General features: G+C 42.5%; 1 protein-coding gene across 1 annotated transcript in view; it reads left to right on the top strand.

Moving 5' to 3' along the window:
* The window catches only part of map1ab (microtubule-associated protein 1Ab), a 102238-nt gene extending 79507 nt beyond the window's left edge, over positions 1 to 22731 (top strand). The window contains 7 exon segments of the mRNA XM_030136558.1: positions 2233 to 2315; positions 5081 to 5218; positions 6490 to 14668; positions 14671 to 16653; positions 17501 to 18403; positions 19523 to 19755; positions 21904 to 22731. Coding sequence (XP_029992418.1) covers positions 2233 to 2315; positions 5081 to 5218; positions 6490 to 14668; positions 14671 to 16653; positions 17501 to 18403; positions 19523 to 19755; positions 21904 to 22059 — 11675 coding nt within the window. The 3' untranslated portion in view covers positions 22060 to 22731.
* Positions 22732 to 27582: the final 4851 nt, after the last annotated feature.

The following is a 27582-nucleotide window of genomic DNA, read 5'->3' as shown; positions in this document are numbered from 1 at the left end:
CTGCGTCCACAGCACTGACACCAAATATGGGCGTGTCTGTTTCCTCAGAGCCAATCAGATGTTGTCGTTTGTCGTGGTCCAATCAGCAGTAGGACATGCTGTTGTTCCAGATCCACTCATGGACACTGTTCAGGAACTCATTGTCCTCTGGTGTCCACAGTACTGGGCTCAAATATGGAGTATACGCCCTGGTGTTAGCGACAACAATAACAACAACAACAACAGCAACAACAGCAACAACAGCAACAACAACAGCAACAACAGCAACGATGGCAGATTACAGAGTTGTGTTTGTGCTGCAGCACTGCTAAGTTTATTAACTCGACTACAACTAAACCTGCCTTTTTCTTTTCCTCTTTTTCTTCTTTTTCTTCCTCTTTTTCTTCCTCTTCTTCTTTTTCTTCTTCTTCTTCTTCTTCCTCTTCTTCTTTTTCTTCCTCTTCTTCTTCTTCTTCTTCCTCTTTTTCTTTTTCTTCCTCTTTTTCTTTTTCTTCCTCTTCTTTTTCTTCCTCTTCTTCCTCATCTTCTTTTTCTTTCTCGTCTTCTTTTTCTTCCTCTTCTTCTTCATCTTCTTCTTTTTCTTTCTCATCTTATTTTTCTTCCTCTTCTTTCTATTTTCTAATCTATTTTATTTGAGAAGATTATTTTTTTAAAAAAATCATACAAGTTTATTTTATTTCTTTGTACAAATGTATTTTTATCACAAGTTTTTTTAGGAGATTGGTTTTTTTTTTCATACAAGTTTATTTTTATTTAAGGGGTACATTTATTTTTCATATACTTGTTTTTAAACAAATCACAATCTCTTTTTTTTTCTTATCGTGAATAATTTTTTGGACTGTAATTTACTGTTGTACGCACAAACATGAAAACAAAGTTTTCCAAAATCTCCACTTTGGAGTTTTAAGAAATAATCTTTTGTCAGTGACCGTGTGGATGAACGGCAGAAACACACGAGGAAATGTCCGATGTTCCAGATCCGCAGTTCCGTGCATACATGAGGGTGTCGTGTTTTTGATAAATCGGATGTTAGTCCTGAAAACCCTCTGCAGGTCCCTGCAGGTCCTGCAGGTCCCGGTGGATCCAGGACTCTGTGAACCCTCTTATAAAAGCTCTCTATTCTTAGGATGTGAAACAGAGGCAGTTGAAGCGTCTCGTCAGCCCAGAATGGGGTGTTTGTTTCCACCCAAGCCTCTTTTAACGGCACCTTAACGTCAGGTTGTGCATCAGCGACCCACTTCCTGATCCAACTTCTGCTCCTGAGTTAGAACTGACCCACATACGACACACAGTGCACTATGGGAAATCTGCCTAATCAGGCTAAAGGACGGCGTCTGTGTGTAAAGTCCAACACTTTCATCATATGAGTGATTTACTGCAGAGCTGCTTCAACCATTACACTGTAAAAAAATCTGTCATTTAACTGAATTTTCAGTTTGTTTTACAGATTTTTTCTGTATTTTTCAGATACAGGAAAAAATCGATGAAATGACAAAAATAGAAAGTGATTTTACATGTCAAATGTAAAATAACATGAAAAAACTAACTGAATAACCATAAAATTTCCATTTTTTAAAAGAATTTTCTTTTTTCACAGAAAACACAGTTAAAATTGACAAATGTATCATAATTTCACAAATATTTATTTTCTATTTATAAGATTAAACTGTTAATTTAAAGTTTAAAACTGTAAAAAAAAATAATAATAATAAAACAAGTTGTATAACATGTATAAGCACTGATAAACTGTCCAAATACAGTTTTTATCAGTGGATTGGACAACTGAGTCTCACTGAAAAGTATTTCTATATATTTATTTATCGGTAATTTGATTGTTTTAATACATGTAAATATTCTTTATTAAACATTAAAAAGTAAAAAAAAAAAAAAGCAAAATCTCATGTAAAGTTAGGGCAAAAAAATGTATTTTAATTATGGAAAATTACTGTATTTTTATGAGATGGTTATTTTCCATTATTTAACAGTATTTTTTTCAGCACCCTTGCTGCTGGAATAATACCGTTTTTTACGGGGGGTTTTTTTATTTACAGTGTAACAAACTCCAGCTGTTTTTCAGTTGGACCTGTGAACCACATGTTTGAACCAGAACTTCAACAATCCAGTGTTGTTTTTTTTTGTGATATGATATAATTTGATGCTAAAATGATGGTCTAATTTGTCAGAAAAGCCTTCGATGTGACGTTGCTGTGGTGTTTCGTGTCTCCTCTCCAGGACAGAGGACTCTCCACCACAGCAGTGATGTCTTAGAGACCGTGGTGTTGGTGAATCCTTCAGAAGACGCTGTCGTTTCAGAGGTAAAACTGTTCCAACACTCTGTGACTTCAGTAGTTTGATCCACCAAGGTTCTAATAGTTTTGGATTTTTCATTCTAGTTTAGTTTTATTTAGTTTTGACTTTTTTTTCTCTAATTCAGTTAGTTTTAATTCATTTTTAGAGCAGGTTTGATAGTTTTTATTACTTTGAAAGCCCATATGTGACTTCCTATCTCTTACCAACAAGAATTATATCAATATGTTCAACTGTTTTCAAGTTACAGCACTTTGAAATGTGTCCCATTAGAAACCAATGGGGATTTTTAAAAATTCACAAATTCATTAAAAAAAATTAAAAATCAATATTTCCCAATTCTTTGAACAACCTTGGTAGATCTTACCCCAAAAAACCTCTGCTATGAATTTCAATTGATTCTGGCTGATGGTTTTGGAGAAGGTTCTAGAAGAATTGTTTACGCACGGACGACAACTGACCAAGGTTCTAATAGTTTTGGATTTTTCATTCTAGTTTAGTTTTATTTAGTTCTGACTTTTTTTCTCTAATTCAGTTAGAGCAGGTTAGCTACTTTTTATTAGTTTTCATTTTTTTCTAAACGCTTAGTTTTAGTATTAATTTTAGTTTAGGTTTAGGTTAGTTTATTTCAGACACAGACATAATACAAAACATACGGAACAAAAATAAAATAATAATAATAAAAAATACATAAATAAAAAATCAAACAATAGAAAAATAATAATAATAATGATAAACAATACACATAAAATCAAATAATAGAAAAAAAGAACAACTGTTGTGCCTGAAAGGGAGTAGGAAGAAGCCACTGCTTATCCAGTCCTACCCCTGACTCCAGTCCTCAGACTGTTAGAGCTGAACCACTTGATATACAACATAAGATTGTGATTATCTAGTTTAGTCGTCTCTTTTCTCTTCTTCTCTGTGGTCGTATTCAAATCAATCCCAGACAGGACTCTGCTGCTTTAGTCTCCATGTTTCCAGGTAGAGTGGGGACCAGAAGACGACTGGAAACCACAGTGAACACAAGTGACGGACCCTTAAATATCATATGGTGCTGCTAACTAAAATTGCTAGAGTGAAATAAATCGCTTTCGCATCAGTCCAACATTGACAAAAATGAGAACGAAGGGAATTTGATCCATAATTTTTATCTGTTTTAGTTAGTTTTGTAAAAACACAATACAGTTTCAGGTAGTTATCGATTTTTTTCTTTTAATTCTAGTTTTGATTTATTTCAGTTAACGAAAATGTTTTTTCAATTCTAGTTTTTGTCATTTCGTTAATTTTAACGAAAACATTAACGATAATAACCTTGTTATCCACATGGTACCAGTTTTTTTACTCCTTCTTCATTACTGATGTTTCACAGCAGATGTGTACCATTATATCCCTGAAATCAAGTTTTGGGATTATAATGGTTTTACGCTGACCGCCGCCAGATCTCTTTGGTGTTTTGTCGATAACTCGGACAGATTTGGTTGGATTCCTTCTCCTTCATAACCAACAGAGTGGACCCCTAATGGAAGAACCCTATGGATTTCAGCTTCTCTAGGAGTATTATATGTAGTGGTCAAGGTTATTATCGTTAATGAAAACTAACGAAATGACCAAAACTAGAATTGAAAAAACATTTTCGTTAACTGAAATAAATAAAAACTATAATTAAAAGAAAAAAAACATAACTAACTGAAACTGTATTGTGTGTTTACTAAACTAACTAAAATGAATAAAAATTATGGATAAAATTCCCTTGGTTTTGGTCTTTGTCAATGTCAGATTGATGTTAAATGGATTTCTTTGTCTCTCTCAGTTTTCTGTGCTGTCTCCATACGACACTTTTTGCTCCGTCACTTGTGTTCACTTGTGGTTTCCAGTCGTCTTCTGGTCCCCACTCTACCTGGAAACATGGAGACTAAAGCAGCAGAGTCCTGTCTGGGATTGATTTGAATAGGAGCACAGAGAAGAAGAGAAAAGAGACCACTGAACTACAACTGAACTACAACTGAACTACAACTGAACTACAACTGAACTACAACTAAACTACAACTGAACTACAACTAAACTACAACTGAACTACAACTGAACTACAACTGAACTACAACTAAACTACAACTGAACTACAACTAAACTACAACTGAACTACAACTGAACTACAACTAAACTACAACTGAACTACAACTGAACTACAACTAAACTACAACTGAATTACAACTGAACTACAACTGAACTACAACTAAGCATTTAGAAAATAACAAAAACTAGTAGAAACTATCAAACCTGCTCTAAAAACTAATTAAAACTAACTGAATTGGAGAAAAAAAAGTCAAAACTAAATAAACTATAATGAAAAATCCAAAACTATTAGAACCTTGATTGTGAAAACTGTTGAGTTGGAATCAATGGATAAAAACTGCTTTGACTGTATGAGTGGATCTTGTTATTTTCAGGACATGTAACACAAACAGAGATTTGAGATATTGATATGAGGAGAAGAGTCGTGACTCAAAAAAGCAAAAAACCAAACCATATGGGACTGTTTTATATTTTGGTTTTACAACATGTATGTGTTTCATTCAGAGTTAGGGTTATCGTCGTCAGCTGATCCTCTGATCCTGTTGACCATCACACATTGTGTTCAGGTGTTTTTGTCTGGGCGCTCAGAGTCCTGTCCCCTCTAACGGTCCTGTCCCCTCTAACGGTCCTGTCCCCTCTAACGGTCCTGTCCCCTCTAACGGTCCTGTCCCCTCTAACGGTCCTCTTTCCGTCCCAGATCCAGACTCTGGTCTCAGACTCAGCAGGACACAAACTCCTGGTCCTGAGTGGACAGAGCTCTGACCACGGCGGCCTCCTTCTTCAAACTGGGGTTTTCACTCCCCACTCCTTCTCTCGGGTCTTCACTGATCCTGGGGTGAGTCCGAACTGCACATACCCTGTAACAGGGGAACCACACAAAACAAGGACACCACACATTTAAACACTTGGGGCCGGATCTACTAAGGTCCCAGTTTGCGTGTACTAATTTGCATTGCAATCTAGAATTTTGCGTGTGGGGTTGAACCGCGGTTTGCAGGTGATTTACTCAGATTGCTTGCACAAATGTCAGCAGGTGCAAAGTCTTGCAGACCGCCCTATTTAAATGAGGATTTTGCGTGCAGTAAACTGCTCTGAGATAAACCAGCAGGAATGGAACAGTGACTGAATGATCCAGATGCACGGAAATGTAACATTGGGGGAGTTTTGTCATAAAAGGTACTGATGACTCATTCATTCATTTATTTTTCACTAGTGGCATTGTACCCGTGGCGCCATTGTTTGATAGCATGAGAGGCTAAAATGGCCCAGCATACCTCACAACATGTGAATACGGACATAAAATTGTGCCTAGTAGATAGTCAGGAAATGTTTGTATTCATTTGGCGAGTTTGGCAGCGATCAGGCCTGTGAAGGCTGAGGAAAACCCGCACAAATGCCCTCCTGTGCTGCAACATTGATTGGACGGACACCGTACGGACACAGAATGTGCATTATATAGTAGGATTTTAAAGGTGGGGTGGGGGGGTAGTTGGATTGACTGTCAGGTGCACATAATTTAGTCCCACCGTAGCCTAGTGTCGGTGCGTGTTTTTAATCAGAATCATCAGGAGTGGAAAAGAGTCCTGTAAAGTGTGTGTGTGTGTGTGTGTGTGTGTGTGTGGGGGGGGGGGGGTCACTCTACAAATGTTCACACAAGGGTGAAAAATGCGTTCTCTGCATCTGCCAAATGCTAACTATTTCCCTGTGTGCATCATTCCACATCCAACCTGTGTGCACCTCCTTTTGAGACGTGTTAAATATAGACTCAGTTTTTATCAGCCAGATTGCTGTCAGGTTTGAGAAATCACTTTGTGTGTGCTAAATTAATATATTTACATTTTCTCCTCCCACCACACGTGCAATTGCGTGTAAATGTACTGGATGCGGACACGCTTTTTTGCACCTTTGAAAGACTCAACCCTTATTGCGCACTGTTAGTAAATCAGTTTGTACATTTTTTTGCGAGTGCAATGAGTTTGTACATGTTTTAATACACGCAGACCTTTAGTAGATCCAGCTCTTGGTGTTTGTTGGTGTTTGTTGCTCAGTCCGTTGTATGGACGTAATCCTCCCCACTCACTGTCTCTGGTTGTGTGTGCCCTGCAGGTTCGTGCATCTCTGGGCACATCACCCCCCAAACAGCAGGCCACCCTCACCGTGTCCTGCCGGGGGGAAGCGGGTTGGAGTTCCGTGGGACAGCAGCCGACCCTGCACGAGTTCCTGGAATACAGACTGAACCCTGAGCCCGTTCTCCCAAAGATGGAGGGTGTCACTGAGTTCACAGAGTACATCTCTGAGACTGTTGACATCCCTTCGCCCTTTGACCTCCTGGAGCCCCCCACCTCTGGGGGATTTCTCAAACTGTCCAAGCCATGCTGCTACATCTTCCCCGGCGGTCGAGGAGACTCCGCTCTCTTTGCCGTAAATGGGTTCAACATCTTAGTGGACGGAGGCTCCGAGCGAAAGTCCTGCTTCTGGAAGCTGGTCCGCCATCTGGATCGCATTGATTCCATTTTACTGACACACATCGGCGCTGACAATCTACCGGGAATAAACGGGCTTCTCCAGAGAAAGATCGCAGAGCAGGAGGAGGAGCAGTCCCAAGGCTCCACCAACTACAGCGACTGGATGAAGAACTTGATCTCTCCTGAACTTGGCGTGGTCTTTTTCAATGTGCCTGAAAAACTCCGTATGCCAGAATCCAATCTTAAAGTCAAACGCAGTATCGAAGAGGCCTCGCTCACCCTGCAGTACCTGAACAAACTAGGAATCAAACCAGAGCCTCTCTTCCGAGTGGTTAGCAACACTATCGAACCCATTACTCTGTTTCACAAGATGGGGGTGGGCCGGTTAGACATGTACATCCTTAATCCAGTCAAAGACAGTAAAGAAATGCAGTTTTTAATGCAGAAATGGGCTGGCAACAGCAAGGCTAAAACCGGCATCGTGCTGCCCAATGGCAAAGAAGGAGAAATCTCTGTGCCCTACCTGACTTCAGTCACAGCCTTAGTTGTGTGGCTTCCAGCCAACCCAACAGAGAAGATCATCCGAGTGCTTTTTCCAGGGAATGCACCGCAAAACAAGATCCTGGAGGGCCTTGAAAAACTTAAGCACCTGGACTTCTTACGCTACCCTGTGGCCACGCAAAAAGACATCGCTTCAGGAGCTCCCCCATCGGTTATCAAACAGACCAAGTTAAAACAAAGAACAGACAGCAAAGAAAGCCTCAAATCCTCTCCGAAGACGACTGCAAAACCCACGAAGAAAGAAACTGATGGACAAGATGACGTATCTGCCACGACAGAGGCAAAGAGTGACTCTGTCAAGGAAAACATATCTATGAAGAAGGAGGAAAAAAAGCCAAGCAAAACTATGAAATCTAAAACTGATGTACCAGAAAAGAAAAAACTTCTGAAAGAGAAATCCTTGAAAAAGCACTCAAAAGAAAGGGTATCCAAAATGGATGAGAAAAAGGACAAGGAAAAGAAAGAGATCAAGAGAGCGAAGAAGGATGATGCTGCCAAAAAAGATGACAAGAAAGAAGTGAAGTCCAAAGAAGACAAAAAAAAGGACACTTCCAAACCTGAGTTAAGAAAAATCACAAAGCCTGATCTGAAACCCCTGACACCTGAAGTCAGAAAGACGTTACATAAAGCAAAAGTGTCAAGTAAAGCCAAAAGTGGCAAAATCAAGGCATCTAAGGTGGAACCTGCTGAGCCCAAGAAAGAGGAGCCACCGGTAACTGAAAATGTTGAGCCTGAGGCGGTAGAAAATGGAGCTGCCGAGGGTTTGTCAGCTCCGTCCACACCCGAGGACCTCACCAAGGACTTTGAAGAGCTGAAAAAGGCAGAAGTTTCAGCTGTAGCAGAAGAAAGAGTCGACAGAAGTGACGTTTTACTGGAACTAACAGCAAAGACTGTGAGTCAAGAAAGCCAGCAAACACAGGAAAAACAAGAATCTGAGGAGGGAGATCAACTCAAAGAAAAGAAAGACATGGAGGAAGCTCAGAAGTTAGAAGATGAAGGAGCAGCAACTCAGGATGAGGAAGAGGACGATGAGGAAGAAGAGACCAAGATTGCCGAGAGGAAAACTGAAGAGGAGGAGGTGGAGGAGGACATGGGAATTGGAGAGGAGGAAGATGAATCCAGATGGAAGGAAGCCAAAGATGATGATCGGAAACATGAGACTGAAGAAATGGAGAAGACCGAGTCAGCAAAGGTTGTGATGAAAGAGGAAGAGGAGGAAGAAGAGCTGATGGATAAGGCAGAGCTGGAGGAGGTGGAGGATTTAGACGTAATAGCTGATGAAGAGATCAAACCTGAACAAATGACCACACCACTTCTGACCACAGTCAAACCTGATGAGGAAGAGGAGGAGGAAGGCTATCTGTCACAAGTAGGTGGGGCCACAGCTCCGATAACTTCTGTTGCTCAAGGCGCCGCTGCCGCCGCCGAACCTATTTCCTACATCCAAGACGAGACGATTCCTGGCTACTCAGAAACTGAACAGACCATCTCTGATGAGGAGATCCACGAGGAGGCTGAGGAGAGGATACCACACCTCCAGTATGACGTGGGCCAATACGATGTCTCTGTTCCTGATCAGACCGGATCATTTGTCGACATTCATGGCATGAGGGAAATGCAAGCTGCCGCCATGACCGAGAAGGGTTTCTTTCCTGGAGTGCAGGAGCCAGTTTCGGTGTTTACCAACATCATCACCGCTCCTCTTGCTGAAGAAGAACATGTATCCTCTGCAACTTCTATCACAGAGTATGACAAAGTGTCCTCCTTCCCTCCTTCGATCGCCGAAGACCAGTCTGTGGCATCAGTTGCTGCAGCTCCAGCTGAGGAACCAAAAACCCCTGTTCCGGTCTCTACTCCACCTACCCACAAAGAGCCACGCTCTGCAGAAACACTCTCACCACCGTCTTTAGAGGATGACAAGCAAGCTAAGTCTCCATCAGAGGACTTACAGCTACCTGTTGCAGAAGTGAAGACAGCAGCAAAGGAGGAGGAGGAGGAGGAAGAAGAAGAAGAGGAAGAAGATCAAACACCAAATGTTGACATTTCACTCGACAAACTTCAAGAGGGCTATGCTGTCCCTCAAATAGGACAGCATAAAGAAGAGAAAGAAAGTGAAAAACGAGTAGTGTCTCCTGTTTTGAAGGCTGTACCTGATCCTAAAGCTGTCCATCTGTCTGTAGAAGAGGAAAATATTGATGCATCTAAAGATGCTTCTTCAACTGTTCCCACCAGACCATTTGGATCCGACTCAGTAACATCAGAAAGTGAAGAACGTTGTTTCAGTCCGGATGATATCACTGTGAAAATGGCTTCTCCGCCTCAGTCCGGTCCGCCGAGTGCGGCTCATTCTCCGATCCGTCAGTCACCCAGCGAAGACAAGGTGAAGGCGTTCCCTGATTTAGAACAGGAACCGCTAAAAGACGTCCCTAAAGCTGTGTCTATTGATAAAACTGAACACAAAGAGATAGAGACACAAAAAGATCGCGAGAAGCATGAGGTAGATAGTTCCACATCTTTGGACATAAAAGAGGTTCCGCTCGTAAAAGAGTCAGAAAAAGATATTTCATCTGTGCTAAAAGATGGTGAACTGGCAGGAAAAACTGAAAGTCACGCAGCAATATTTACAGCAGATTCATCATCTGAACAAACAGATGAACTGAAAGTGCCTATTCCAGGTAAATTTACAGAAAGGGATTACCTGGATGACAAAGATAAGAAAGAGGATGATCATGACGATAAATCTGCAGTAAAAGCTACTAAGGTGGAACAAGAAAAAGAGACAGAAAAGGACATTTCAGATGTCAGTCAAATGGAGGATGAACAGAAACAGAAATATGATAAACAGGAGGACACTTTCGTCACGAAGGCGATCGTAGAGGAAAAAACTGAAAAGGAGGCAAAAGATGAAACTAAAGCTGTCAAAGAACAGATTACAGATCGAGTGGTTAAAGATGAACAGAAAGAAGCTGATGTCCATGCATCCAAAAAAGCAGAATCTGAGCAAATTAAAGAACAAGAGGTGAAGGAAACAACCCAAGAAGATCCTCACATTAAAGTTAAAACTGAGACAGAGGAGATGGACGTTAAAAAAGACAAAGTGTCTGGTGTTAGTTTTACAGAGGACAGAAAGGGAGACGCTTTAGATGTGGATGAGAAAGAAACTGAAACGACCGCAGATATGCAGCCCATTAAAGAACCCCAAAAAACTGAAGGGGTTATAATTAAGCCTAGTGGAGATGAGGAACCGAAAAAGGATGAAAAACCTGAAATCAAACCAGAGGAAGAGATAAAACAGACAGAAGGTTTCATCACAGATAGAAAGGAAACAGAGAGGGATGAAACATCTGGTCCTAAACCCAGCAAAGACGAACAAATGATCATTAAGGATGATACGTCAGCTGCTGAAGAAGGAAAGGGCAAAGAGACAAGTAAAGATACTGAGAAGGAAAAGGATATATCTGAAAGCAAAGAGGTGTTCAAACCAAGCACAGAAAAAGGAAAGGAGGAAGAGACTCAGAAAGATATTAGTCCTCCTACTGAAGTCCCAGAAAAACGTACAGAAAAAGATATTAGTCCTCCTACTGAAGTCCCAGAAAAACTTACAGAAAAAGATATTAGTCCTCCTACTGAAGTCCCAGAAAAACTTACAGAAAAAGATATTAGTCCTACTGAAGTCCCAGAAAAACTTACAGAAAAAGATATTAGTCCTCCTACTGAAGTCCCAGAAAAACTTACAGAAAAAGATATTAGTCCTACTGAAGTCCCAGAAAAACTTACAGAAAAAGATATTAGTCCTACTGAAGTCCCAGAAAAACTTACAGAAAAAGATATTAGTCCTACTGAAGTCCCAGAAAAACTTACAGAAAAAGATATTAGTCCTCCTACTGAAGTCCCAGAAAAACTTACAGAAAAAGATATTAGTCCTCCTACTGAAGTCCCAGAAAAACTTACAGAAAAAGATATTAGTCCACCTACTGAAGTCCCAGAAAAACTTACAGAAAAAGATATTAGTCCTACTGAAGTCCCAGAAAAACTTACAGAAAAAGATATTAGTCCTACTGAAGTCCCAGAAAAACTTACAGAAAAAGATATTAGTCCTCCTACTGAAGTCCCAGAAAAACTTACAGAAAAAGACATAAAGGATGACACTGTTACTTTCACACCAACAGTAGGTGCTTCTGCTGTTAAACCAAAAGAAGAAAACGGTGAAACCTCCTTCCCCAAACTGAGTCAGATTGAGGAAACGCAGATATTATCTAAAGATGAAGATTCCTCTGTCAAAGCAGCAATGGAGGAAGAGAAACCAAGACTTACTGATACTGAACCAATGATGGAACCAGAGAAAGAAATTATTAAAGATGTCAAGACATCCACAGATCACATGAGCACAGAGGAAGCCATGTCTTTTCCTAAACCAACCACACAAACTGAAGAAGACAAAAGAATGAGTCAAGATGGTTTTGCTGAAGCTGAAGCTGTGACAGTAGAAGACAAGAAAACTGATGATGAAGAACACAAACTGGCCTTCAAAACATCTGCAGGAGAAGAAAAAGTTCTGGATCATGGTGTCTCAGTAAAGTCCATCCAACAGGACAAAGATACAGATGCTGTTAAAGGTGAAGCACCTGATATCAAACCCTCCAAACCAGAGGAGAGCAAAAGTACTACCGATGTGAAAGTCGTCACGGATGAGGAAAGGAAAGCAGACGTGAAAGATCTCCAAAAGGAAACGCCGAAGGATGAAACCCAGGATAAAGAAGTTAAGGTCAAAGAGGAAGAAAAGGAAAAAGAAAAGACAACTGTTCTGTCCATGAAGGAGCCAAAAGAAAACGACAGAGATGAGATTTCAGCGCAAACCACAAAGGATGAAAAAGAAGTGGAAAAAAGAGACGCCTCTGACAAACAGAGAACATCACATGAAGCTAAAGAACTGGACAAGGGTGAAAAGTCTGACCACAAACCCATTCTGGAAGAAGGAGAAGAAAAAGAAACTAGTGAGGACGACACAAAAAAAGAAACAAACGGTAGTGTTGAACATGACAAGGACAGAGAAGAAAAAGAGCAAAAAGTTGAGGTCGAGGAGGAAAGAAAAGATGGAGTCAAACAGCACAGTTATGAACCTGAATCTGCCAAAAAGGAAGATGAAGAAGAGTTTAAAGTTAGCATTAGTGATGTAGGATCTATTTTAGGGCCAGAGACAAAGGAGGAGGCTCCAACATATGACACCAAAGATGGCAAACAAGGAAAAGATGCTGATCATTTTGCACCTGAAGCCATTACGCGTGATGAAAAAGATGTGGATGTTGCTCATGCGTTGGAAAAGCAGAAAACTAAACATGAGGTTTCTGAGGTTGGTGATAAGACAATCCATGAAGAAACCACAGAGAAGCCTCCTGCAGATCACAAAGAGAAGGAACCCTTTGGTGCGGTATCGGCAGAAAAGCAACCAGACTCTGTAATTCCATCAAGTCCAGACCTGAAACTTAGAGAGGATGATGCACATGTCTCTGTCCATCAGATCCAGGAAGATAAAAAAGAAGATAAAGAGGCGAAAATCAGCAGCAGCCAAGAAGAGAAGACTGATAAAGAAAAGGATGACGCACATGTGGCTGAGCTGAGCAAAGAGCAGAAAATGGAAAAAGAACAAGAAAAAGATGAGACTGAGGAAGTTAAAGATGAAAAGCTTAAACCTCAAGAGACAGAAAAAGAGGTTAAAGACACAAAGGTGGATGAGAAAGAGAAGTACGACTCCTCGGATGCCAAAGAGGAGAAATGGGAGAGAGAGGAAGTCCAGGAGAAAGACGTGGACAAAGCCGTTAAACAACCTCCAACGGTGGAATCAGGAGACGCAGCAATGGCGTCCAAGTCTGATTACAAACCTGCTTTTGTGGTTCAGTCCTCTGATGAAGACCGTGATGAAGAAGAAGAGGAGGACATCTGCATGGGAGGGGCCGGGTCCAGACCTTTATCACTGGACCCGAGAAAATCCCAACATGACATCTACTCTGCGGACCTGCTGTCATCTGAAAAAGTGAACACGGTGATTATACCGACGCTCACGATGCAAGGACCCTCCATCGATGAAGACTACACAAAAGAAGAACTGACTACTATTCCATCTGAAGTAGACGAAGAAGATCTAAAAACTAAAACCACACCTACTGCACCGGAGCCCTCTGAGGAGACCTCAAGTCCAAAAAAAGAGTTGCCTTCAGCTGGTCCCTTCACTAAAGCAGAAGTACCACCAGACCGAGCAGAGACACAAAAGCCAGTTTTATCAGCAGTATCAAGCACAGAGAGTCAACCTAGGAGCAGCACACTGTCGAGCACCGAGAGCCAGGCCAGCGTCGATGAAACACTACCATCCCAGGAGTCAGGTTCTGGTCCTAAAGACAGACCTGGTAAGGAAGCAGAGCGTGAAATGGAAGGAGAGCAAGAGGTGGCATCTCCAGGACTATCACAGCCCTGCTCTTACTTTATGTTGGATAAAGATTCTGAGAAGGCAGACTCTGCAACAATGGGTAAAACTGCCTCAGAGGAGTCTAGTGGAAGCCTACAAGATGAAAAGTCAACATCTAAGTATGACCCGTACGAAAAGCCCATCCCACATGATCAAGACGGGGACCAGAGACCAGACAGCGAGGCTCCTTTGGGTATCAGTGAGGTTTCAGACATAGGCATTGATGATAACAGGCGGAGCCTTCAGACAGAACCAGCTGGTGCCTTGTTTCTTCTGGATGATCAGTACAAAGAAGAACCACTGTCCTTCAGCAGAGTGGACTACAGTCCAGTGTCACTCACAGAGAGCCCACAGAGCATCTCACCCAGATATGAAGACCGAGAGAAAGGCCAAGAAGAAGAGAGTGAGAGGGAAGAAAGGGCTGATACACTTTATGCTGACAAGAGCTTCATGCAGGACAATAAAATGGCACAGGCAGCAGAGTCTTTTAGCCCAAAAGAAGATAAACCAGAAAAATCAGAGAACGAGAAAGAGAAAGAAGAAGCTTCAGCGGCGGTTCAGATGGATTCAGCTTCTACGAGTACTGCTGTTCGTTTGACTGGTGCAGCATCATTCACAGAGATGAAAGAAAAGTCTGAAGAGTCCCTGAAGTACAAGACAGGATCCTGGGAAAGAGAAGATTCCTCATCCGGTCGACGGTCACCTGCAGAGAAGGACATGTTACCTCAACAAGCAGAAGCATCACGTGTTTTACCTTCAGACCATGAAAAGACAAGAATGTTCTGGAATCTGACAATAGTCAAATGAGTAGCTCTTACACGTTCCCTGAAAGCAAAGAGAGTCTGGTGGATAAAAGGCTGCTAGTGGAAGGAGAAGACTTCGACGAGGACGATGAGGATGACGAGGACGATGAGGAGGAGGATGAAGAAGAGGAGCTGAGTGATGTAGATATGGAGAAGGGAGCCAGAGAGAAGTCTGAAAAAGAGATGTGCGGGCGCAGCTCTGACAGTAGTGTTCAGGCACTGGAGGTAGAGGACTCCAATAAAAAGTCTGAGTCAGGCTCCGTTAAAGAGGATTCAGCCTGCAGAGCTGATGAATCACCAGCTTCCAAAGTCACAGAGACGCAAAAACCATCATCTGCTGAAACAGACGCTGGAGCTGCAGCCAAACCTGCTGAGACAAAAAGCGAAGAAGTCGCAAAAACACCTCCAACACCCGGAACAGATTCAGACATCCTAAAACCTGCCGACACAAAGAAAGGAGACGATGCAGACAACAAAAAGCATTTATCTCCTGAACCGATCACAAAGAGGAGGCTGTCGTTTGTGGAGGACATCGCTCCCTCTGAGGCTCTGCAGGCTCATAAAGCAGGTGAAGACAAAGCTTCTCCAGAGACAAAGGACCTTTGTCAGCCAAAGACCACAGGTGTCCCTGAGCCCTCAGAGTCCAGAAAACCATCCAGTCCCTCCCCTCCACTGACAGGAAGCTACGCTGTCATTGGAGGGTATTCACAGCATTCTCAAAGCAAAGACAGTCCAGAACGCTCGTCTGACTCAGAAAGCTCCCATCTACCTGAGAGTGACGATAAGTATTTCAGCCAAGCAAACATTCAAGAAGAACCTGATGTGGATGAGAGGAAGACTTCAGATACCACCTCAAAATGTGAGGAGACCACCTCATCAGTTTGTACATACACCACGTTGACGTACTCTGCCACATCTTACAGTTACTCCTCATCAGCCTCGACATCTTCTCCGCAGATTCAGCACTTTGAAAGATCTACATCTGGCTCTGAGGTCCCTGTAGTCCAACCGGAACAGTCGCCGAAACCAGAGCCCACAGGTCTGAGTTCTGCAGGGCTTCAGAGAGACGAATACATGGAGGTGACGATGACAGCCGCATCGAAAGTGTCTTTACCTGGTCAGTTTGAGGAGGGAAAACAGCTTACACCTGCCCAACAAAGTGGCTCAGAAAAACCTGACGCGGACACAAAAAGCACAGAGAATTTTTACATGTTAGAAACAAAGATAACAACGTCCGGTGCAGCTCCACAGAGTAAACCAACTGGAGACTCATCACCGTCAGGGGCTCACTTTGACGTCTGCCCCCTCCAAAGGGCTGACTCTGCTGACAGGGCGTCTCCTGGCTCAGCAGAACATCCTAGTACACTTGAAATGGAGGATAGCACCTTACCGTGTCGTATTGAATGTCAGAAAACTGCGGTGACTGAGCAAAAATCCACGTTTGAGTCGTACATGATGGGAATTACCTCCGTAGGCTCCACAGAGACCAAGTCAGTCAGCATCACCTCAACAGCTGCTGCTGCATCAAAACCTGAACCTCAAGCCTCAGTTTCTCCATCAAGTATTAGCACAGATACCAAAACCTCATGTGCCACAGGATCCACATCAGATAAAGAAAAGGACAAAACTTGTGGGGAAGGAGATAAGACTGGATCCACTTCACTGCTAAAGGATGAGGTGAAGGACAAAGGTGCTGAAGTTAAACAGAAAACGGAGGAAAAAACTTGCAAAGAGAAGTCATCTCCCACTGATGCGGTGAAGGAAGGAGAATTTAGAGCCGAGATAGAGAAAGGTCTGTTGGAGAAGCCATCAGAGAGGTTAGAGGTGAGGAGGAAGAGCAGTATATCGGACTGGGAGCTGCTGCAGAGGCCTGACGACTGCCCGAGTGCTCCACCCCCGGGTTATGGCGACAATGACGGAGAGGACGAGGACGAGGAGGAGGAGCCAATGGAGGCGATGGAGTGGATGGCCGGTATTCACGGTAAGAGATCAGATCAAATAATCCTTTTCTGGTCTCACAGCAAGGCAACGTACAGCGCAACAGCAGCAAAGAACGAGAAGACCATGTCAAAACAGCACATTATCCTCCACAATAAAAGCCCTAAACATGTACACTGTTACCGAACATAATCACTCAGAGGATGGATTTAACTGAACTCCAGCAGATGTTTAGGGACTTGGACATTTTTTGTGTCCATCTCCTAACTTACACTTTTGAACAAGCCTTTCTCTGATCTGCTTGGAGTGTTATTTTGTCTTCATGATGTAATTGTTGTCAGGAATACTGATGAACCAGATACTGGACCTTCCAGACCCAAGTGTCTTTTAACACAATCACTGAGACACATTCACTGAACTCAGGTAATCTCCATTTGACTAGTTGTCAGATGACTTGCACCAATCGGTGGATTTAGACTCATCACTTTAAAGAGGGTGAGTATTTATGTAGTCACTTATTTTATAAGCCAAATGATAAAGGACATGACTCCATCTATAAAAGTAATAAAAGGAAAAAATATCCAACAGAAGGATTATTTATAGGTACAGATCTTACAGTTAATGTCAGATTAACATAAAGACAAAGCATCATGGTACTCAGTTTATTAACACTGAGTATTAGATACTTGAGAGAAAAAACAGACATCTGTGTTATTTTAGTTTTATGATTTCATATTAGTCCTATTTTTTATCTAATTATTGGTACGATTTGCTCTCTTGGCCTTGCTGTGTTTCTAGTCTTGATCACAATTTGGCTTTGATTCAAGAACCACAGTTGTTGGTTTGACACAAATGCGTTTGGTTCTGATGGGTGGTCTGCTTTCACACAGACTCAGGTGTAAAGGCTGAACGTCCATCGGACCTGAACCCTCCCTGCTCCTCCGCCTCCTGCGAGTACAAACATCGCAAAGGAGAACTTTCGCCATCCTTCATCAACCCCAGCCCGCATCAGCTGTCCAGTGACGACACCAACGAAGACCGATCCCAGGATGGAGATGGAGATGAGGATGAGCAGGAGCAGCATTCAGTGAAGAAGAGGTCCCACAAGCAGAGGCGCCACCACACTCACACTCACCATGGAGACGGTGGACACCATTTTCCCGGTGGTATGTCATCAGGGCCGGCGGTGACTTTGGCTGGAGAAGAAACACCTCCGACTTCAGCGAGTGAGTCACTGCCATCGCAGTCAGATTCAGACGTGCCTCCTGAAACTGAAGAGTGTCCCTCCATTACAGCCGAAGGAAACCTGGATTCAGATGAAGATGCTGAACATCTGCCGGTGGACAAACTGTCCGCTGCTGCAGCTGGAGGTGGACACCATCCTTCGTCACCGCGGTCCGCTCAGAAAAGCCAAGACCCCCTTCCCACCCCGATGAAGGACCCTCTGCCTCACCCTCCTCACCCTGACGTGTGCATGGTGGATCCAGAGTCTCTGATCAACGACCACAGCGGCACAGAGAAGCTCCTGAAGAAGGAGCACAAGAGCAGCAGGGGGCTCAGGAAGACCAAACCCAAATCTACATCTCCTGCTCGAAAGGGAGAGGGCCGGAAGAGGGCCTCTACTCCAGTAAAACAGACCTCCAAGGACTCTGCATCGCCCCGCTCAGCTTCACTGAAGAGGAAGGACCCAGAGAGGAGCGCTAGACTCATCAAGATGTCTGAGAATCAAGGGTCCAGGAGTGAGATCCTTAACCCTGGAAAAGGCCTGGTCAATGGGGTCAAGAGCAGTTCAGGTCAGTTTTTTTTTTTTCAAACATATTTTTATTGAATTTTTTTTGCAAAGCAAGTGTGACAAGGACATTGTGAAACAGGACCAACAAGAGTACGTAGCATACAGACAATTAAACCCCAGAGAGGGGAGTTAAAAAAAAAGACAAGAGTTCAGGGAGTTCAAAAAGAGACAGCAGAGTACATCCAAAGCTTTGATATCATATCAAATTATAGCTTTACACGGTGGTGCAGTGGTTAGCGCTCGTGCCTCACAGACAGAAGGTCCTGGGTTCGATTCCAACACCAGTCCATGGGGGTGGGACCTTTCTGTGTGGAGTTTGCATGTTCTCCCTATGTCTGCTATGCTTGGACACATTTCGGGGCCCAGTGCAGTAGAATGTGCAAAAGGTCTCGGTTGCGAAAGTTGTCAAGTAACTCATCATTTAGTCCCAGCAGACAAGTCCTTGTGGTCAGATGTAGATGGTGCTTTGAAAATGATATTGAACTGTTGAACAATTAAAATCCAGAATTGCTGGACATAAGGGCAGCTTCACAAACAATGAATAAAAGATCGGACAGCAGACTGACATTTAGTACAACATTCTGACAGAGTTGGGTTCATTCTACGTCTGACTTCAGGAGTGAAACAGAGCCTATACAGAGTCTTGAACTGTCAGAGTTAGACACCAGAACCTTGGAGGGCTGGCTGAGTCCAGGTCAGTTAACAAACACCAGCACAATATTCAGTAGGAAAGTGTGAAAACACACTAGAACTCACTGTTACTCCTGGATTAATGGCCTGTCCAGAACTGAAGCATGAAGCCGCTCTGACATCCAGCTGTTGGCGCATCTTTGGGATGTTTTTAACATTGTTTTTGTCTTGTCTGTAGTTTTTCTTGTATGTAGTTTTTATCTTTTCTCTTTTAGATTATGTTCATCTTTTTTGTTTTCACTTCACTTTTGTCGTGTTTGTGTTTGCGTTGGTTTCATCTTGTTGAAGCTTGGACTTTTGTTGACAAGATCCCTTTAAACAAGTGAGCCCTAGTTTGGTCACTTTTACAGTAAATGTAGCACATGATGAGTTTAAACATGTGGTTTTACTCCAGAGGGTTCTATGACATTATTCTGTCTCTGTCGTCCAGGCAACAACTCCCAGAAATCCGGTTCTGCTGTTCCTCCTGGACCGCCCATCTATGTGGACCTGGCCTACGTACCGAACCACTGCAGCGCCAAGAACGTAGACCAGGAGTTCTTCAAGAGAGTCAGAGCAGCGTACTACGTGGTGAGCGGGAATGACCCGAGTAGTGGAGAACCGAGTCGAGGAGTCCTGGACGCTCTGCTGGAAGGGAAGGCCCAGTGGGGCTCCAACCTTCAGGTACAGGTCCAGCTCCAGTCCACATGACTACAGCACAGATCAGATTAGTCCAGTGGGCTCCAACCTCCTGTTGAGACCAATATCAAGGGGTGTGATTCTTCCGCATAAATCTGGAAGTCTGGCTTTTTCAACCGGAAAATGAAGCTCTTGTGAATCACGCAAATCAGTGGCTTTAGACTCAACACACATACAATACCATGACACGCTATACAAGGAAATACGCACAGTAGATAACCATCACGTTTTTATACGGCCGTTTTCTTTTACATCCCTATGCAGAACAGGAATTTATTTATTTAAAAAAATAACAAGAGCACTTTTTTCAATGAGGCAAAAAGGGCAGGGGCTCAAGTAGGGATGGGAATTGATAAGGATTTAAAGATTACGATTCCATTATCGTTTTTGCTTATCGATCCAATTCCTTATCGATTCTCATTGGGTGAAGGAATAAAAGAGTACAAACAGGTGTGTTTGCATTAACTGTCTTTTATATTTCCATCTGCACAGAAAATAGAACATATACAGTATGTACAAATAATAAGAACAGACGACAGTTTGGGGGGTGTGCAGTGAAAGTGAAACTACAGGCTCTTTACTAATTCCTCTGTTGCTGCATTTCCACTACGTGGAACCGGTTGGACTCGGCTCGTCTCCCATTGTGCACCTCATTTCCTTTCCCCTACCTTCAGAAACTTGTCTTTGAGGGGGTACGAAGTTTGTTGCCCACACCAGAACTGGAACTGGGCCCAGATGACGGCCTGGTGTTCACTCTGCCGCTACATTCACAAGCACCGCTAAGTTGATGAATCACATGCTGTGGACAAATGTTTGAACATATTGGAGGGATTCCACCCTTTAGAAGAAATGGAAACTTTGACAGTGTTCAACTGGACCTGGTGTGGTCTGTTTAGACCTGGTGTGGTCTGTTTGGACCTAGTGTGGTCTGTTTAGACCTGGTGTGGTCTGTTTGGACCTGGTGTGGTCTGTTTGGACCTGGTGTGGTCTGTTTAGACCTAGTGTGGTCTGTTTAGACCTGGTGTGGTCTGTTTGGACCTGGTGTGGTCTGTTTGGACCTGGTGTGGTCTGTTTAGACCTGGTGTGGTCTGTTTGGACCTGGTGTGGTCTGTTTAGACCTGGTGTGGTCTGTTTGGACCTGGTGTGGTCTGTTTAGACCTGGTGTGGTCTGTTTGGACCTGGTGTGGTCTGTTTGGACCTGGTGTGGTCTGTTTAGACCTGGTGTGGTCTGTTTGGACCTGGTGTGGTCTGTTTGGACCTGGTGTGGTCTGTTTAGACCTAGTGTGGTCTGTTTAGACCTGGTGTGGTCTGTTTGGACCTGGTGTGGTCTGTTTGGACCTGGTGTGGTCTGTTTAGACCTGGTGTGGTCTGTTTGGACCTGGTGTGGTCTGTTTGGACCTGGTGTGGTCTGGTTGGACCTGGTGTGGTCTGTTTGGACCTGGTGTGGTCTGTTTAGACCTGGTGTCGTCCTTTTAGACCGTTTCTGCCTCAACACCATGTTGTCTTCGTTCTGACCAAAACTATGCAGCATACGCGTGACATCATCGCGCATGCGCAACGAAGGCGGAATCGATAAGCAGGCAAACGATTCCAAGGAATCAAGCTACTGGGATCCAGTTCTCAAAAAGAACCGGTTCTCGATTCCCATCCGTAGGCTCAAGCCTTCTTTGGGCCTTATGTGTGGACGTGTGTGTTTTATTCGACTGTATACAAGTAAAGGAACAAGAAAGAGTTCTGTTGTTCAGAACATACAGCGTTATTTTATTCAGTAGTCATATAATTTGTTCCTACTGTGAAATTCAGTTTTTGCAGACTAACAAAATAAAAACATAATTTGGGGGGAAAAAAACACCGTTCTCTTTACGCACTAAACACATACCGAAACCGAGCCAAAACTGTGGCCCAGAAACTGCGGTACAGACCGAACCGTGGGCTCCCTATACCGTTGCACCTCCAGTAGATGCTCCGTATATTTTCCTGATTTTATGTCCTTTGCCAATCACACCTATGAATATGGATTAGATCAGTCCTGTCAGGTTTAGTCTCGTCCGGTCCAGAAAATCTGTTTTTCTGTTTTTACTCTCAGTCGGTTTTCTCTCTGGAGCTCAACTCCTCTGTTTAATTTTTTTTCAGGTAACTCTGATCCCGACCCACGACACTGAGGTGACCCGGGACTGGTACCAGCAGACCCACGAGAGGCAGCAGGACCTGAACATCATGGTCCTGGCTTCCAGCAGCACCGTGGTCATGCAGGACGAGTCCTTCCCTGCCTGCAAGATCGAGTTCTGAGCTCGGCCAACCCATCATCCATCATGTACTGCTCTGCTTCTTCACAGCTCCACATTATTGTATGATACTGAACATATCTGCTGCTTGATTCTGTTCATGAAGGAATGAACAAGAACATTCCTGTTGGTTTTCTCTTTGCCATACTAATGATGCGAAACAAATAAACTAGAATCAGCATTAACAGACAGACTCACACTGTACGTCAGCTGTAGCTTTAATTTCAGATAAGGACAAAACGCTCGTCACTCAAAAGGCTGGGTTACACCAACAGAGATTCATTTCACATTCGCTCTAATCCGATTTGAATAAAACTCAGCTTAAAAGGAGTGAAGTCAGATTTAAAATGAAGCAGAGCTCTGTTATAGTATGAAAACCTGCCACGTACAAGCACAAGCAACAGTCATATCTGACACCTTAATTCGCCTTCGTATTCATTTTCTGTATGAATTTAGCGTTAATATCATTCTGCAGTTTTTAAGAAAACACACAAATCAGACCACGTGAAAAATGCATGAATAATGTGCTATGAGGTCGACTAAACCCATCCGTCTTCAGAGCCTCGTTCCTAAATCAGACTTAAACGTGGAAATGTGGTTCAGACCTTAAACTGGACTCCAGACGCCAAACTTTATCAGTATTCATCAGTGTTAGGATATCGAATCCAGGATTTATGGACTCACAGTTTAAGGTTGATTTTAAAATGGCTGTGAGTTGGAACGGGGTTCTGGGAAACACTTTTCTGTTCAATGGTGACCTGGTGGTAAACAGGCCGACCAAAGCCCAGCGACTCCGACCATGAGCCTCAAAGTGACAGGACTTCAAATCCAGCTGCCGTTCAGTCCCAGAAGAAACACAGCAGACGTTTCTGTTCAAACATTCACTAAAACCCACTTTTTACATTAACGTCTCTAAACAATTTACACTAAACCTACGTAAAGTTTATATTCAGACCACTCTCCTTGAACTCATGGTGGAAAGACTCAGGTGATTTGAGGAACTGCCTCCAACTTACACGCTGCAGCGCAAATCTCAGTTTGTCAGTCTCCGTGAGTCACTGGAAAAAGTGGCGGGAATCACCATAGCAACCATGTATGGAGTGGGAATTACCATAGCAACCATGGAAAAGTGGCAGGAACTACCGTAGAAACTGCCGTCATTAATATAAGTCTTTCTCTCTTTAGTTACAGTAATTGTCGGACATAATTCTGCAGTAGGTACAATCTAAATTTCTGCTAAAATGATCAGATTTTTAGACAAAGTTGGATGCCAGTGTCCATGAGTCACTGGAAAAAGTGTCGGGAACTACCGTAGAAGCCGCATACGGAGTGGGAATCAACATAGCAAAGTTGGATGCAACAGAATTTGAAGAGTGACTCAGTTCAAAGTCAGCGGTCGTTGGTAAACCCAGCCTTCACGGTTCCGTTCCTGTCGCTGCTCGGCTCATTTCGGCTCCTGTAGTGTTTGTTGGACGGACACACTATCTGACGTTCTGTCCAAAAGCAGCAGCCGTCGGTGACCCTTTTAGGAGGAACTTCTTCTTCTCTGCTTCCACAGTTTAGTCGTTGCATGATGCTTGTGTTTGAGCTCGGACAGATCTGCGTAGTAAAGGTTCAACTTTTGTTTAGGCAGCAGCAGCAGCAGCATCGTGTAGACGTGAACTCTGACCTTTCATAACCACCGATTTCGTCTCTGTTGGTTCGATGTAATCCAGTAAACGTAGGCTCAGTGTTTTCGATATCGCCACTCAGATTACCTTCGACGAATATTATGTTTTGTGATGACGCAGCAGATTAGGATCGGAGTCATTTTTATCGACAGAGGTTTCAACCCGCGTTTGTTTTTTTCAATCATTGTACTGTCTCATAAACCGATGGAGAATAGTAGACATGTAGCAGAGGTGGTTTTATATCCAACACCAGAGCGTTTTCCACAACAAAACCATGCGGCATGTATTTCAGGAGGCTTCTTTCATGTGCCTTTAGCTTGTTTTGATGACGAGGAGGATATGAGTTTAAGGACATGGCAGTCATTTTAAAGTAGAAACCAGGGTAAATAAAAAAAAAAAAAAAAACAATCAACTGAAACAGGACCAACACTGGGGTGACCAGACCCAAACAAATGGATGACTGTTTAAGTTGGCCAGTACCAGTACCAGTACCAGTAAGAACAACATAAAACACAACACAATGAAAAAAAAACTTATGGAAAAGATGCAACTGCACAAAAATTCCAACAAAAATCATGAAAACAGCATAAAACAAGTGTTCAGAACACAAACCTCCGCCAAACACCCTGAATGCTGTGCATGTGTGGACCGACTCTTTCTGTTTAAATCCAACAGTTTCCAGGTTGTTCCATACAGCGGAAACAGTTGCAGCTTGGTCCCAGTCATGTGTCTGTCAAATTAGATTCAATTCACATCAATATTAGTTGAGTTCTAATTTTAAGTGTGTGGGAAATGGGATTTTCAATGTTCAGTGTAAACGTCCACAGAGTCCACATTCCACAGTGGATGTGGACAATTTTCTGCCAGATACAAGATATCGTTCTAAGCTACAGGTGGATCCAATTGGAGGCTAATTGGAGTCGTTTTGAATTTTTTATGAATTTTGGAAAATTGCTCATTGATGACAGATGGAAAATTGCAGATGTTGTGACCTTGCTGTGACCTTGAACTTTGGCCTACCGGGACCAAAATGGACTGGGTTGGTCCCAGGGCCTAGGCCTATCTGTGGGGAAGATTTGGGAAAGATGGGGGGAAGAGTTTTCCCGTAAAGTTGCTGACAAACAAACAAACAAACAAACACACAAAGCAAAGTGATCACAATACCTCCTGGCGGAGGTAAAAAACACAACCAAAGAAAAAAACGAATGAGTCAAAAACACTGAAAAAGACAAAACACAACAAAATCCTAAATGTGGATCTGTTGTTTCCAGAGCGGACGGTAGTGGATCGTAACGTTCAGGATGTGAACTGTACTGGGCTTCGACTCCCTTCATAATGTGGACAAAGTGGGACGCCTGGTCACCCTGGTTTTACTCTACATTCACACCAGAACACAGCAGAACCAGAGTCCAAACCTTAACTCTAGAACAGCTAAATAATCCAAACGATTCCATGTGAATGTCATTATAAGCCAAGATTTTGCACCAAACAGAAACGCACTTTTCTGAGAGTTTAGTCTGAAGCACAGCTCAGTAGCGGAACAGAAGTGTACATGTGATTTAAAAAATTATATATATATATACATATACAGAGTACTATTTAAAGAATGAGCATGAATGTGAGAATGTTCTGGTTCTGATGCATTTACAGGAATGTTTTCAGTTGTGAGTAAATGATGGTTTTTATATCCAGGGACTTTCAGAGGAACTTTAGCTTATTTGAAGCTTTCCTTTAAACGGTCGCAGATTACACCATTTTCGGTCTAAACCCTGTTTTTCTGTTCATGTTTTCATGTACTTGTTCTAATCCTTTTATTTTTTGGAAAAACCAGTGGAGGCTGAGGACGAGGTCGGGCCGACAGGGGGGGGTCCGAGACCAGTAGGTGGACATACGGAACTGGTCTGAACCGTGCAGTGAACAGAGGAGCTGGTTTATGTGCATTAGAAGCTTTTATTTACAGGTTTATGAGTCATGTGGAGTAAAAATAGAACAAGTGTAATCTGCACAAATGATAAACCTGTTAAAGACATGACAGCAGAGTGGAGGTGAACGAGCTACTGCGGTCTGAACGTGTCCAAACCCAGCTCCTCTGTTTACGCTGACACCAGGACACTTTGGACTGATCCAAGATGGCCGACGTAGGATCCAGTGGGAATATTTGATATATTTATATTTATACTTATATTTATATTTATACTTATATTTACATTTATATTTATGTTTATACTTATATTTACATTTATATTTATGTTTATACTTATATTTATATTTATGTTTATACTTATATTTATATTTATGTTTATATGGTTGGACTGAGGAAAAGGTTATTGATTATTGATCAGCTTTAAAAAACTGTCTGATTTTGGTTTAATTCTTTGTTTATTCCTTCCATCCTTCCCTCATTTTTTTCCTCCATTCTTTTATCTTTCCTTCCCTCCTTCCTTTCATCATTCCTTAATTTTATCAACATTTTTTCTTTTCTTCCTTCCTTCTTACCCTCCTTCCTTCCGTTGTTCTTTCCTTAATTTTACCCATATTCCTTCATCTTTCCTTCCTTCTTTCCTTCCATCCTTCCCTCCCCCCTTCCTTCTGTCATTCATTTTATCAACATTCTTTTATCTTTCCTTCCTTCCATCCTTCCTTAATTTTTCCTACATCCTTTTATCTTTCCTTCTTTCTTTCTGTCCTTCATTTTTTCCTACATTCTTTTATCTTTCCTTCCTTCCTTCCTTCCCTCCCTCCGTCCTTCCTTCCTTCCTTCCTTAATTCTTTCTACATTCTTTTATCTTTCCTTTCTTCCTTGCTTCCTTCATTTTTACCTGCTTTCTTTTATCTTTCCTTTATTCCTGCCTTTATTTTTCCTACATCCTTTTATCTTTCCTTCTTTCCATTCTTCCTTCATTTTTACCTGCTTTCTTTTATCTTTCCTTTATTTTTCCTACATCCTTTTATCTTTCCTTCTTTCCATTCTTCCTTCATTTTTTCCTGTATCCTTTTATCTTTCCTCTCTTCCTTTTTCCCTCTCTTGTATTTTGCTTCATTATTATCCCATATTTTCTCGTATATGATCACACATGGGTTTAAAGAACATTTATTCATCTGTTTCTCTGTAAATGGATGATACTGTGAATTTCAGTCCTATCTCCTTCTGCAGTCGTTGTTCTCGGCTGATCGGTGCTCGGTCCGGCCTCTTACCTTCGTCTCTGCTGGTTTTCCTCCTCATCTTCCCAACGTCGGTCCATGATTGTCTGTGATGACGTCACTTTGAGTTTGATGCAGGTCATCTTTGAATCACAGACGACAGTTCAGTCCTAATGAAAGAGGTGTGACTGTGACGCTGCATTTGCAGAGTTTTTTAACGTTTAGATAAGACAGTCTGATGATGATGATGATGATGATGATGTCTCTGATTTCTGTTTTTACGTTTCCAAATAACCGGCCTTGAGATTGTGTGAATCACTGAAGCTGAATGCACTAAACAGGAGATCTATTTTTCTGAATGTAGAGTTAAAACACAAACAAAACAAAACAAATGCTGCTGGATCCAAACTACAGATAAAAACACGTTTCCACAACCCGAACCGACACTTTGATACAGATCCAACCCAGAAGCGAATCCTGCGGGACCACCTGCAGCTTTTTCCTTTTCCTGAATATGACTTGAAACACATGCAGACTCTGAAGTATCAGTGAAGTCAACAAACAGATGTGTACAAACAGATGGAATCTCACTGGAAATGGGAAGGAGATGAGATTTATTTTAGCTGCTTTAGTGACAAAACGAAACCAAGAGTGAAAGAAGAGCGTCTTTCCGTTCGCCGTCTCATCGCTTTCAAATGAAAATCTCATTTGTTCAT

This window comes from Sphaeramia orbicularis, chromosome 6 (genome assembly GCF_902148855.1).
Source record: "Sphaeramia orbicularis chromosome 6, fSphaOr1.1, whole genome shotgun sequence".
NCBI lineage: Eukaryota > Metazoa > Chordata > Actinopteri > Kurtiformes > Apogonidae > Sphaeramia > Sphaeramia orbicularis.
The sequence above is the reverse complement of the archived record's forward strand: the minus strand, read 5'-3'. Positions and strand labels throughout refer to the sequence as shown.